At 46.5% G+C, this 12,958-nt stretch overlaps 1 protein-coding gene across 6 annotated transcripts in view; it reads left to right on the top strand.

The window, feature by feature from the left end:
* The window catches only part of YEATS2 (YEATS domain containing 2), a 106,579-nt gene extending 93,660 nt beyond the window's left edge, over positions 1-12,919 (top strand). For 5 of the 6 annotated variants that reach the window (XM_034661965.1, XM_034661948.1, XM_034661955.1 and 2 more), the window contains 8 exons: positions 2,242-2,344; positions 3,184-3,257; positions 4,623-4,702; positions 5,374-5,575; positions 7,418-7,644; positions 8,503-8,577; positions 9,551-9,624; positions 11,157-12,919. In XM_034661965.1, coding sequence (XP_034517856.1) covers positions 2,242-2,344; positions 3,184-3,257; positions 4,623-4,702; positions 5,374-5,575; positions 7,418-7,644; positions 8,503-8,577; positions 9,551-9,624; positions 11,157-11,265 — 944 coding nt within the window. In that variant the 3' untranslated portion in view covers positions 11,266-12,919. Of the gene's footprint in view, positions 1-2,241; positions 2,345-3,183; positions 3,258-4,622; positions 4,703-5,373; positions 5,576-7,417; positions 7,645-8,502; positions 8,578-9,550; positions 9,625-11,156 lie in introns of those variants that run through there. The other variant, XR_004625997.1, reaches the window with a different exon arrangement.
* Positions 12,920-12,958: the final 39 nt, after the last annotated feature.

The following is a 12,958-nucleotide window of genomic DNA, read 5'->3' as shown; positions in this document are numbered from 1 at the left end:
ATTTTCTTTTCTCTAACTCTGTTGTAAGAATACAGTACACAACACATATAACATACAAAATACGTGTTAACCATTTATGTTATCAGTAAGGCTTCCAATCAGTAGTATGCTATTAATAGTTAAGGTTTTGGGGAATCAAAAGTTATGCATGGGTTTTTGGCTGCAGAGATTTGGCGCCCCTAACCCTCCAAGTTGTTCAAGGCTCAACTGTAATTTATTATAAGTATAATAAATTATATACATCATGGAAAGACCTGATGTGTTATCAGCTCTCCCCCCAAAAATGACAAACAGAATCAATATAGTCCCAGCCAAAATGCCTACAGCGTTGTTTTGTGTGTAGAAATGGACAGGCCAAGTCTAAAATGTATGTGGAAATGCAAAGGCCCAGAAAAGCTGAGGCAGTTTTGAAGAACAAAAAGGTGGGGGACTTGGACCACCAGATATGCATACTGTAATGCGGCAGCATTGAGATCGTGTTGTATTCAAGGGTAGACAGAATAATGGAATAGAAAAAAGAGCCCCGAAATAGACTCACACATTTATGGTCACTTGATTTATGACATTCAGGAGGGAAAGGATGTCCATTTCCATAAGTAGTGCTCAGTTAATTAGATAATATCCATTTGGGAAAACAATGAACCTTACACCGTAAACAAAAATTAATTTGAGTTGGATTATGTACCTAAATGTGAAAGGTAAAATTGTAAAACTTTCTAGAAGAGAAGAGTAGAATATCTTCACAACTTCAGGCAAAGATGTTTTAAGAGCAAAAAATGTGAGCAGACACGGCACAGAAGAAGGTATCCAAATAGCTCGTAAAGATGTGAAAGGATATGCAAACTCATTAGTTATCAAGGAAATGCAATTAAAGCCGTGGCGAGATGCTGTTAGATGACCAAAATTTAAAGCACTGGCCATGCCGAGTTTGGGCAAGGATGCGGAGCGCTGGAACTCGCGTGCACTGCTGCTGGAACTGTAAATTGATGTACTAAAGCAGTTCGACATTGTCTAATAAAGCTAAACATACATCTGCCCAATGTTCCAACAAATACACTTCCAGGAAATGCACATGTATGCCCATCTACCAAAAGACGTATGCAAGGATGTCCACTGCATTGTTATTTTTAATAGCTAAAAAGATGCTGATGCAAAGGATCGTGTGCACTATGATTCCAGTTCCGTGAAATTCTTAGTGGATAAAAGGTGGTTATCATTGGCAGGCACGAACTGCCAAAAGCATAGGCAGCCTGGTTGAGGACTAGGAATACTCCAACCTTTTTTTTTTTTTTTTTTTTAAGTTTAAGTAATCTCTGTACCCATTGTGGCATGACCCCGAGATCGAGAGTCCCATGCTCTTCTGAGCCGACCGGGTGCCCCAGAATACTCTCTGTCTTGATCGGATGGTGTACGTGAGTGTGTACATAGGCAGTTGAACTGTACACTTGTGATTTGTGCATTTATGCAAGTTATGCCTCAGTTAAAAGGGGGAGGATGTATGAGTAGATCTCATTTGTACACCCTCGTTACATAAGAAAGTGCTGACGATGTTGACTATGGAAATGACACGACAAAGGTAACTTAGGAAAATTTTCTGGTGCTGATGTGCAAGGTGAGTTGTAAGGGGAGGAGATTGAAGGCCAGGAAGCTGATGCAGAAGTAGAAAGTGTGTGGTCATGGTCTTTCGATCCAAGAAGACTGCGGAAGTACAGGGAGGCACGTGCACCTGAGCCATTGCTATCTTCATCAGTAGATTTGGGAAGATCTGCTTGGCTGTTTCCAGGCACAGCAGATCTGATTTTTGCTTTCTGCCTTATGTCTCAGAATGCTGAGACAATGCTGAAAGTTGATAAACTTAGCTGGAGAGATGATATTCAAAAGGATACTAGAACTTAGAACAGGCCAGCATTGTATTTTAATGTGTCATGCATGTGTGTGTGGGGGGGGGGATATCACTTAGCAGTGTGGTTGGCCCTTTAAAGAAATACATAAAAAGCCACTTTATTGCCCCGCCTTGTCATGACCCTGGAGTTGCTCCCCCTAAGACCCAGGGTAACAGTTCTTCCCTTATCTGCTGATCCTGTGACGCTGGGCGCCGTCTCGGTCCCCCGGCTGTGTCCCTACAGCAGCTGCTGTGGCTGTTTCCTCACTGAGTCAGTGGAAGAGCTTTTGTTTCTGCCTGCACGTGTCCTTCCATCCTTGAAGGCTGACGGCTCTCTTTTTGTTGCTCTTCCCTTGTAGTAAAGACTGAACCAGAAGCACCCGGGCCAGGCTGCCTCCCTCAGGAGGGTCAGACAGCAGTGAAAACAGAAGAAAGTTCTGAGCTGGGAAACTATGTCATTAAGTAATTATTTCAGTCCTTTCTAAGGCAGTTGTGCATTCGGTGTTGTATATGGTACTTTTTAAAACCCATACCTGTGACAGCTGAGCGTGTGTCGAGTTGTGTGTGTACAGAAGTAAGCCCCTTGGTGGGCGGAAACCTGCCCACGCGCAGTGAGCAGGTGTGAGCACGTGGTGCACAGCTGGGGAGTCATCTTTTGACATGTGGATATCACTTCTGCGCTGCCCTGCACTTGTTGCCCCCAGAGCTCCCTCCAGCGGAGCTTGACAGCACGTACTTTCTTTGCTGAATCCGTGGGCATGAAATTTCTCGTGGTGTAATTCTCAGGTGTGTATACATTTTACACCTGAGTATCCACGCACCTGCCTAGTCATAAACAGCTGCCTTTTCATGGGCCATACACACTCATTCTTCTAGAAGTACTTAATGAGGTTTTCTGATTTCCAAATTGGGAACCCACCTCTGACCATGTATTTTGAAGTATGTCAGATTACTGGGGGCAGTGGAAACTCAGCCACTTTCACATGATTGGTGACAGCATGAGCTGTAATAATCCTATGAACAGGCATTTGTATATAGAAATGTTCTGCCCTAGTGGCAATCAACTGCAAAAAGATATGTGACTATTTAATTTTAAAATACAGGTAAAATGTGATATTGGCATAATTTGCCATTTAGAAGGCTATCTGTGGAAGGAAAGACATGTCCAGTATACTTGGTTAATTTTAATTCCCTTGGAAAGAAGGGAGTATATACATGAATCACGTGTGTGTGCATACATATATGTGGCTAGAAACTGCCGTATTTACTACCTTAATATTCTTTTATTTTATGCCTCTCAGGATAGACCATTTAGAGACTATCCAGCAACTCCTAACAGCAGTAGTAAAGAAGATCCCCTTAATCACTGCAAAAAGTAAGACAATTATTCTGAATATATAGATGCATTTTTAAAGCTGTGAACTACTTGGGATATTGAGTCAACTTAAATCATTTTGTATTATAAATTAATACGGGTGTGGTAGTTACCTTAGGCGGTTTGAGTTCTAACCATAGCTCATTTGCAGGATTTTAGAGTTTACAATATCTTGGTCAACCAGTTGGTCTTTTACCATTTTCACTGTGTTTGATCCATGGAAGGAATTTTTTTACATTTATTATTGTATGCAAATTGTAAATCTGTTGTGTATATAATTAAAATTGCATTAGTTTTTAATGTTTATTAATAAGGAAAGAAATAAGCATTTGCCTACAATGTGCCAGACTCTGCAGTTTCAGCACTTTGACGGTCTCTTGTGGGATAGGTGGTATCCTCTCCCATTTTACAGATGAGAAAACGGAGGATAAGCAAGGTTAAGTAACTTGCTCAAGATCGTTAGCTACGGGTGGTGAGGAAGGATACTAAACTAGATCTGTTTGACTCCAGAGCCATTAATCTTCTATCACTCACTGTCCCCCACTTTGTTGAAATGCATGATTATCAAGACTTCAGCAGTGAAGTCTGCTCTGTCACTGCCCCTGGTCAGCAAGACTGAAACACCAGCCACCTCTAGGGGGCAGATAGGCTGTGGGCACTTAGGTGGATGCTCTCGAGCAAGATGGCTGCGGCCATAACAGGCAAGGAGGGAGCAGATCACCGTGTCACATTCATGGGAATATGAAAATGATAGGCCAGTGGAGACTACCCTGCTTATTTTTTTCCCTAACAGCAAAGAAATTACCTCTTTGACCTTGGTTAAAGTCTGGGGGGTCATTCTGAGGTAGTTCAAAGTCAACATTCAGGGACATTAGCCTAGCCCAGCAGGAAAAAATTTAAAAATCTCTGTGTTTTAAAATTTTAGTTACAAAGACAGAATATCAGAGCTGGAAAGCGGGTCAGAAACCATCTTTCCCAACAGTCATTTTACAGATGGGAAAACTGAGGCCCAGAGAGGCGCTGTGGGTTGCCCGACAGCACTTAGGGAGCTCACGGCAAGGCGGGCCAGCCCTCACGTGTGCTCCGGGCGCCGTCTGCGCTGCGCTTGGGGGCGGGCGGTCTTCTGCCGGCGAAGCCGGTTTCCCGTGCATCCCGTGCGGCGCGCTGCTTTGAGCTCACACGGGTGAGTGAGCCGTCTTCCCTTTTAGGCAGAAGGCCTCTGTGTTAGGCCACAGGGGAGCTTGTCCGGTAAGGAACACCGGTCCCATAAACAGGTCTAGGGAAACTTTAGGACATACCTCCAGCAAGTAAGATTTGATTTCAGTCGTACCATTATTCAGAGCATGCTGGGTATGTGCGTTCTAGGTGAAGACGCCAGCTGTTTCTCTGCGAAGTCTGTGGAACAGTATTATGGCTGGAACATTGGGAAAAGGAGAGCTGCCGAGGTAATCCCAGTTGCTCTGCGGGCTGCCACCGGGAGCCTGGGAAGACAGTAACCAGAATACACGTGCATTCTGGCTGCTTCCATAAGCCTGTCTTATGGAACAGTGATCAGATTTACAGCGTATTTTGTTAAATATTTAATGGTAGAATTTTTTCTCCATTTAAAATCTCACTCTTCAAACACCTGTAGCTAGCCTTTGAAAGGTCTACTTCTTGTTCCTGCATTAGTAAAAATTTCTAAACGTCTTTTATGATTTCTTTTTCAAAATATTAAAATGAAACCAAGTATTTGTTGAGTACTTGCAATGTGGTGGCTACTGTGCCAGACGGTGGGGCTCTAGGAGAAAGTGGCATGTCGGAAGGCATGCTTAGGAAGCTGTGAGAAGGTTAGTGTGATGGGTTTGGAGAAGTTCGGCGGGGAGGGAAGCTGGAGACCACAGGTGGAGACCAGGTGAAAAACCTTCTAGGCCAGACCTAGGAGTTTCAGTGTTATTTCATGAACATCAGGTAAAAGTTCCTTTTGCTTCTTTTTAAAAACTTCTTAAAAACACAATCAGATTTTTTTAAAAAAGCAATTCTAACAAGTTAGCATGGTCATTTACAGTTGGGTGATTTATTTGAACACACTGCTAAGTTTGAAATTGATTATGATTAAAAAAAAATTGTTTTTAAGTGGCAAAGAGCAATGACAATGCGAAAAGTCTTACAAGAAATCCTGGAGAAGAATCCAAGGTTTCACCACCTGACTCCCCTTAAAACCAAGCACATCGCTCACTGGTGTCGCTGCCATGGCTACACTCCACCTGACCCCGAGACCTTGAGGAGCGACGGTGACTCCATTGAAGATGTGCTGACCCAGATCGACAGCGAGCCAGGTACATCTTCGCTGGGGCTCCCTGGGCCCCGTCAGTAGCCCGAGAGGTGGTTTCATGGAACGTGCTCTCATCTCTTCAGCTCCCACGGTTCTTGGGCCACTTTAGCCCCAGACGACGTGAGAAGCAGGAGCTTTTGCTCACCTGTAGCCGTGTGTTGTCTCCCTCTGCCCCAGTACAGTCCCTACAGAACTATTTCTGCCCAGGCGTCCCCAGCATTGTGCCCCAGCCAGGAATGTTCCAGCCTGTGGCATTCAACAGGCACCCGCTGTTTGTAGGGGTCCCCCTCCTTAGCATCATTTCTTCTTTGAAGACTTTCCTTTTTTTTTTTTTTTAAAGATTTTATTAATTTATTTGACAGAGGGAGACAGCTAGTGAGGGAGGGAACACAAGCAGGGGGAGCGGGAGAGGAAGAAGCAGGCTCCCAGCAGAGGAGCCAGACGCGGGGCTCGATCCCAGAACGCCGGGATCACGCCCTGAGCCGAAGGCAGACGCTTAACGACTGAGCCACCCAGGCGCCCCCTTTGAAGACTTTCCTAATCCCTCTCCTTTCCTCCAGATAGAACTGATTTCTCCTTCCTTTGTGACCTAGGACCTCTCATAGACGAGTCTACCCAATCTCCTTGAAGATGGAGGTGCTGATGTTACTTATCTTCAGACCTGTCTAGGAAGTTCAGTGCCCAGTGTTGGAGACACAGATGGGAACAACTAATAATGTTGCAGATTAGATGAATTAGAAGCAGTTTCAGAAAAGAGAGCCAGAGAAACAGTTGTGCCGTATGGGGGTGGGAACGGGGCTAAAAAGATACATGGGGAGAATATTTTCAGTTTCACCTTAAAGAATAAGAAGGGTTGTTTTTTCCTACCAGCCCTATTTTGTAGAAAAGCAGGAGCCCCACCTCCCAGTCTGAGGGAGTCTGGAGCACAAGGAGAGTGGGGGGGGGGTCCTTAAGACTTAGCACAAGTTCCATTTTCTTCATGAAGTTTTCCTGAGAGCCCTAATACAGGATGACCTCTCCTTCCCTGAAATCCAGCAGCGCTTAATATCAGACCATAATGGTTTGTCAGAAATAAATATCTGAACTCTTCGGAGGACAGAAAGCATGTTGATTATCTCCGTGCTGCTTTGTAGCGTATGTGAGGCACAACACGTTCCATACGCTAGGCTTTCCGTTCCAGTGACTGATTAATTTGTAAGTGCCCAGTGACACAGAAGCAGCCAGGAGCTGGACGCCCCACTGCCAGCCTGCCTGGGTATCCTTAAGCCCATCTTGAACCTGGTGTGGACCTCACCTCCTCATCCATAAGGGGAAACGGATGCACTGGAAGATTCTGTGGTCCCTTCTGGCTTCAGAGTTCTAGTACTCTTTGTTAGACTTTGTGCACGTCAGCTTCTTAGAGGCTAGGTGCACATTTACTGTAAAATGTTAACAGTACTTATCTGAGCAGTGAGAGGGGCTCACACGGGTGATTTTTATTTTCTTCACTGTGCACTTTAAAATTTTCCAAAGTTAAAATATGAAAATTAGTTTAGTCATTAGTATTTGGGGCTTTGGGGATGGCCTAGTTTTTGGTGGCATAAGTCAGAATTACAGACTGTTTTGTCTGAGATTGCAGTCGCAACACGTATATATTAACGCAGTCGCCTGTCTCTGTGCTTATCTGTCTCATGAATCACTAGTTGTCACAGTTCTAGAGCCATAGAATTCTAGAACTGGAAAGAAGGTTAGCTCCCTTGATACTTAGCCCTTCTTCTCTGGGTCTCGGACTGTCGGTCTCACGGAGATGGGAAGTCCATTCCTGTGGCCAGCACAGCTGTCCTGCCACTGACTGCCTGTCATTTAGAGTGCCCGTCATCGTTCTCCTCCGCCGACAACCTCTGCCGGAAACTGGAGGGTCTGCAGCAGTTTCAGAAGAGAGAGCCAGAGAAGGAAGAGGAGGTGGACATCCTCAGCCTCCCGGAGCCACTGAAGAGCCACGTCAAAAAAGAACAGGAGGAGAAACAGGAAGAAATGAAGTTCTACCTGCCACCAACACTGGGGTCTGAATTTATCGGTGACATCACTCAGAAGGTAGGGGTTGAGGCCTTTGCTATTTCTCGGTCACAAGCCGTGTGACATGCTCAGACCTTTGGCCGTATCCACAAACACCGGACTTTCCTGGTGAAGCGAAGGTGGGGGTTTGTTCTGCCTGATCTTGGGCTGTGCTTCCTGGGCATCCCCTTTCCCACAGCAGGGCAAGAAAACGAATTCCATGTGAAAGGTCGCTTGCCGGCTGCGGAACTGAAGCGGAGGCAGCTAGGGATAGACAGTTTTTAACTTCCATCTTTGTTCTCATTTGCCTCCGTGGAAGCAGTGCTCCCTCATGAGGCACATGTCCTAGTATTGCCAAGTCTTCTTGAGAGGCTGAGCCTTCGCTGACATTTTTCTAGCTCCCGGAGGCCCTTCCTGTGATGTAGGTGCGGGCGGCATCTGCCCACCTGTACCCTGTACGGCTGCTTGGGACCCCGAGTGGAAGGCAGTGTTTGTCTCATTTATAGGACAAAATGCGAAATGGGGTGAGCACAATTTCCAGGTGTATCTTCATCACCTTTTGCAGACAGGGCCTGAAGTCTGATTCTAGGCTTTCCAGTGTGTCGATTCCACTGTCAGAATTCCTGGCAAATCCTGGCCATGTTCTTCATGAAGGAGCTTTGGGGGTAAAAGGGTTACAGTAGCATGTTTAACAACCACTCGGAAACCAAGAGAAATAAGATCGTGTATTCTCCCAGTTATTATATTTTGTGTTCTTCCCCCGAGTTTTGTCCAGAATGCTTGTAGAGTCATTCTTTCAAGTGGACATCTCTTTGGGTATCAGAGAAGGGTGCTTATTTGCAGGGAGGTGGTTTTTAGTATAGAAATAGGAACAAATGCTTTCTTCTGCTTTTCCAGATTGGGGTCACCCTGCAGCCTGTGGCACTTCACAAGAACGTGTACGCATCGGTGGTGGAGGACATGATTTTAAAGGTGGGCGCCTGTTGGCAGCTGCCCCAAGGGACTGAGGCATTGAGGGGCCAGCGGGCAGGGTAGTCTCGGTCGCAGGCTATTCTGAGTGTAAGGGACAAGGGCAGAAATGGAACAGAGATGATAAGTTTTAAGATTTTCCATCTTAATCAGGCTTAGTGTTTTTTCCTTTTTCTCTTCTGATTTTTAAGTGAACTAAATCATGGGTCTTCTGAGTGCGAGAGCATGTACGAGACTTTCTGTGCTGATGTCACTCTAACGGTACTTGTTAGTGCCTCTTGAAGCAGCCCGAGATGAGAGCGCTCTCATTGCTTTAGGAGGTGACAAAAGTAAAGCCTTGGGTTTTCTCCACATGTCACAGCAACAGAGAAACAGCCACCATCGTCCTAACCCTGCTCAAGAGGATGACAGACTAGCTTCCTTACCCGGCCTGATCTAGCTTTGCAGCTCCTTTCCTGGTGGGATGTCTTGCAGCAGGGATATCTCGCAAATAACCCTCTCCAGTGTTCCTTTTTTTCAGATGGAACTACTGCAGATTTTATTTATTTATTTGGGGGGGGGAAGAAAGTACACAAGTGGGGGGAGGGGCAGAGGGACAAGCAGACTCGGTGCTGAGCAGGGAGCCTGAGCGGGGCTCGAGGCCAGGGTTCTGGGCTCAAAACCTGAGCCGAAGGCACATGTCCAACCAACTAGGCCATCTAGGTGCCCCCCCACACCTGTTTTCCTTAAAAACAATGTCTGATTAATGAATGTTCCCCCCATTCATAATTTCTCAGGATTATGGCCTCTATTTTTGTGACCTAATATTTGTGGTCTATTATTTGGACCTTCAGTTTTGTTTTGTTTTTTTTTTTAGGACTTTTGATCCTTAGATAGAATTGTTTCCAAAGTTTTGTATATGGGATGGGGTCACATGTGTCCCTTTCACCAGCAGGCATGTGGCCATTTTTGAGAGTAACCCTATCTTCTGTCATAGGCCACGGAGCAGCTGGTGAACGACATCCTGAGACAGGCTTTGGCTGTTGGATACCAGACAGCATCTCACAACAGGTACTGAGATCGCTTTAGTCAGTGCTACTCGCTTACAGATAATTCCTGACAGGTTAGTCGCCCATGAAGAGGTTTTATACCTCATCCAGTTGGAGATGGAGGTGTCAGTGCTTGGGACGTTCTCAGAGCCAGACAGACTCAGGGGTCTGCTTGGTCATCATGGTTGTGAAAGCTCAGCTTTGCTGAAAGGTCTGCAACTTCCTAATCACTCCTTCAGACACACTGTTCATTAGGACTCTGTTCTGCTACCAGGGTTGAACAAATACCAGCTCTTTGCAGTAATGTCCATGATGTATCAGATGTTGGGGTCAGACATTGTGTACATTAACTGATTAGTTTTTCGTTGGAGAATTCTAACCCCCCCCCTTTTTTTAGATTTTATTTATTTGTCAGAGAGCGCACAAGCAGGGGGAGTGGCAGGCAGACAGAGAAGCAGGCTTCCCTCGGAGCAAGGAGCCTCATGTGGGACTCAGTCCCAGGACCTCAGGGTCATGACCTGAGCCGAAGGCAGGCGTTTAACCAACCGAGCCACCCAGGCGTCCCTCTACCCACCTTTTTAGAAGTCAGGAAACCGGGCTCTGAAAATTCACATCAGCACTCGGGTGATAGACCTCATTGGCTCTAAACCCCCCCCCCCGCTGCTCCCCACTGCTTTGCTGCCTCCCTAATTATCACTGATCGGGACAATGAGTTTTGCCTTTTTCCTAGGCCCCAGAGCATGGCAAACAGGCCTTTCTTAGTTCCACATCCTGGCATTTCTTTCAAAGGAAACAAGTATTTTATCCCAGTATACTTAAAGCCTAAGTTCGTAAAATTATCGAAAGCGTCTGAGGACATAAAGAGGCCTACATCAGAAGACTGTTAGGTCAGACTTCACAGGATTAGAATACATCAGGTAGTGTCGAAGAAATCTTTAAGAAAGAAGGCAGGAGAAACAGGAGTTCCAGGAATGTTCCTTGTCCCGCCTAAAACCCAAGAGTGGGCTGAGTGCCTTCTGTGGCCCCTGATCGCCTGCCTCCATCTTCTCAGCTGTGGAGGAGAGTAGCTGGGGAGCTCTCGGTAAGAACATTATCGCACTGGCCCGCACGGCTCCATAGCCCGTCTCCCCGACAGACAGAAACATGGTCCCGCAGTTCTGTAGCCCTTTGACTCAGCGCTCAGTCTGCTAAGACTGACAAAAACATCATTCTGTGTTGCTGTCCACTTTACTTTCTTCTTTTCTCAATCCTCAGAGGCTTTTTTCTTCATTGTTCAACCAAGTTCTTGAAATGCATCTCATGCCTGTGACTTTGGGCCCTAAATAGGGCTGGCTATGAAGAGGGCAGGCCAGTCTTTACCAAAACTAAAGAAATGAATGAGAAAGGAGAACGAGCAAGTGCGTGCACCTGCCACCCCCGTGCCAGGTGGCCCTAAAGCGGGCCTCAGCTCTGTCCCCTTCCAGGAGGCCTTGGGGGGGGGGGTCCTTTTGATAAATGGATTAAATTATTAAATTCTTGAGAAAATTGCACCTAATATGCTTTGTTTTTGGACAGGATTCCCAAAGAAATTACCGTGAGTAACATTCACCAGGCCATTTGCAACATTCCTTTTCTGGACTTTCTCACAAATAAACACATGGGGATACTGAATGAAGATCAGTGAATGGAATGAAGATGCCCCTAGAAAAGACGTATCTGAAACTTCAAACTGTGACGACTCTTCTCTTTGGGGAAGGAGGTTATTTTCTGTGAGGCTCAGAATATGATGGCTTCCAAACCACTGCCTCCACCTACATCAGCGTAACACCAGAGTGTTCGGTCCCAAATCAGATCCCTTTAGGACAGAAGTCTCTGAGTCCAGAGTGAAGCTGTGAGTGGATGTGCGCTCTGTCAGCTCGCGTTCGCTCGCTCTCGGGAAAGCCTCTGGGAGAGTCTCCGAGCTGGGCCGGGCCACGTGTATGTAGCAGGTCCTTCGCCTCTGGGTGTCAGGGGGCACCTTGGGCTTGAGTCTCCCCGCACGAGGCAGAAAGTAAGTCTGGCATGCCGGCGGTTCACCCATTCGGGGGTTACAGGAGGCTCCAGCAGTTACCCTGGTGACGTCTGGAGCCCGGCTGCGTGTCCACGTGCCGCGGGTGGCCGCGGTCAGCTGTAGGAAGCCGTCACGCCCTGCACGAGTCCGAAGAGCCTGGGAGCCCGCACGCTGCGCAGACGTGTTTCTTCATGGAGCACAGGAACATTACTACAGCCGAGGTCGGGGCATCGTCAAGGGATAGGCAGATCCCAGCACAGGTCCGGGAGAGGTGTGACTGTAACCAAGCAGCTCTTCGCGTGGCAGTGGTAGACGCCCGCGAATCCCAGCACCCGGCCGACTGGGGCCAGCTTTGCGTGTGCCAGGCAGAGAGCTGGATCCGCAGCGTTCTCGGGCTATGCGGGTCACCCTGTGTTGAGTGGCCAGTGGGGAGCAGCCCCTGGGCCAGGCCTCCTGGGATGGTAAGTCCTGTCACTGAAGTTAGCGTCCTGTCCTTTTCTACTCGGCTTTTCCAAAGAAAACCGTTTCAAGGAAACACTGTGAGTGCCTTAAAGATAGAGAAATGACTGCCGAAGCCACGAGACAGGAATGTCAGTGCTCAGAAGCAGTGAGAATAGGTTGTGCCAGATGCGGAGCCCGCTCGGTGGGAGAAGTGAACAGAAGGAGGAAGGTCCGCAAGGCCCTGCGTTATGCCCAGTTCCATTACAGATACTCTGTCCTAATCTTCCTAACATAGTCTGTGTCGAAGGAAAGGAGAGAATTTATTGTCAGGAATCTGCTCAAAAGAAATTTGAAGCCTGTAAATCAGACTTACCCAATCAACATAATTGACGTTTTCATGAGTTCTGTAGACGTTTGGGTCAGGAACAGAAGGCAGGGAGGTGACTAAGAGCTCTCCCCTCCTTTATTCAGCATCTGAGGGTTGCAGATGCACTGGGAGATCTGTTGGGTAAGGCATCGGGCCTGCCCAGGCTTAGTAAAAAAAAAAAAAAAAAATAGTACATAAAAGCTCAGCTATTCCATCCATTAACTACTGCAGGCGAGGTTAGTGGGCAAGTGCATCGATTTATTCAGCAGTGGACTGTGACAGATCTACAGGGTGAAGGATTTGATCCAAATGAGAACAGACTGATTACAGGTATGAAAGCCTAAAGTAGTTATCTTTTTGCAAAAGAAATATTAAATCATTTAACAGTTCCCATATGTGTTAATGTTTCAGATGTATTTGTACCATAACGTGTAACATAATTGTGTAACAAAAATCTACAATAAATCTTTTAGTATTTGCGATGGGTTTTTCTGAGTTCAAAGCACTACGCTTTGGAAG

This window comes from Ailuropoda melanoleuca, chromosome 1 (genome assembly GCF_002007445.2).
Source record: "Ailuropoda melanoleuca isolate Jingjing chromosome 1, ASM200744v2, whole genome shotgun sequence".
Classification (NCBI taxonomy): domain Eukaryota; kingdom Metazoa; phylum Chordata; class Mammalia; order Carnivora; family Ursidae; genus Ailuropoda; species Ailuropoda melanoleuca.
The sequence above is the reverse complement of the archived record's forward strand: the minus strand, read 5'-3'. Positions and strand labels throughout refer to the sequence as shown.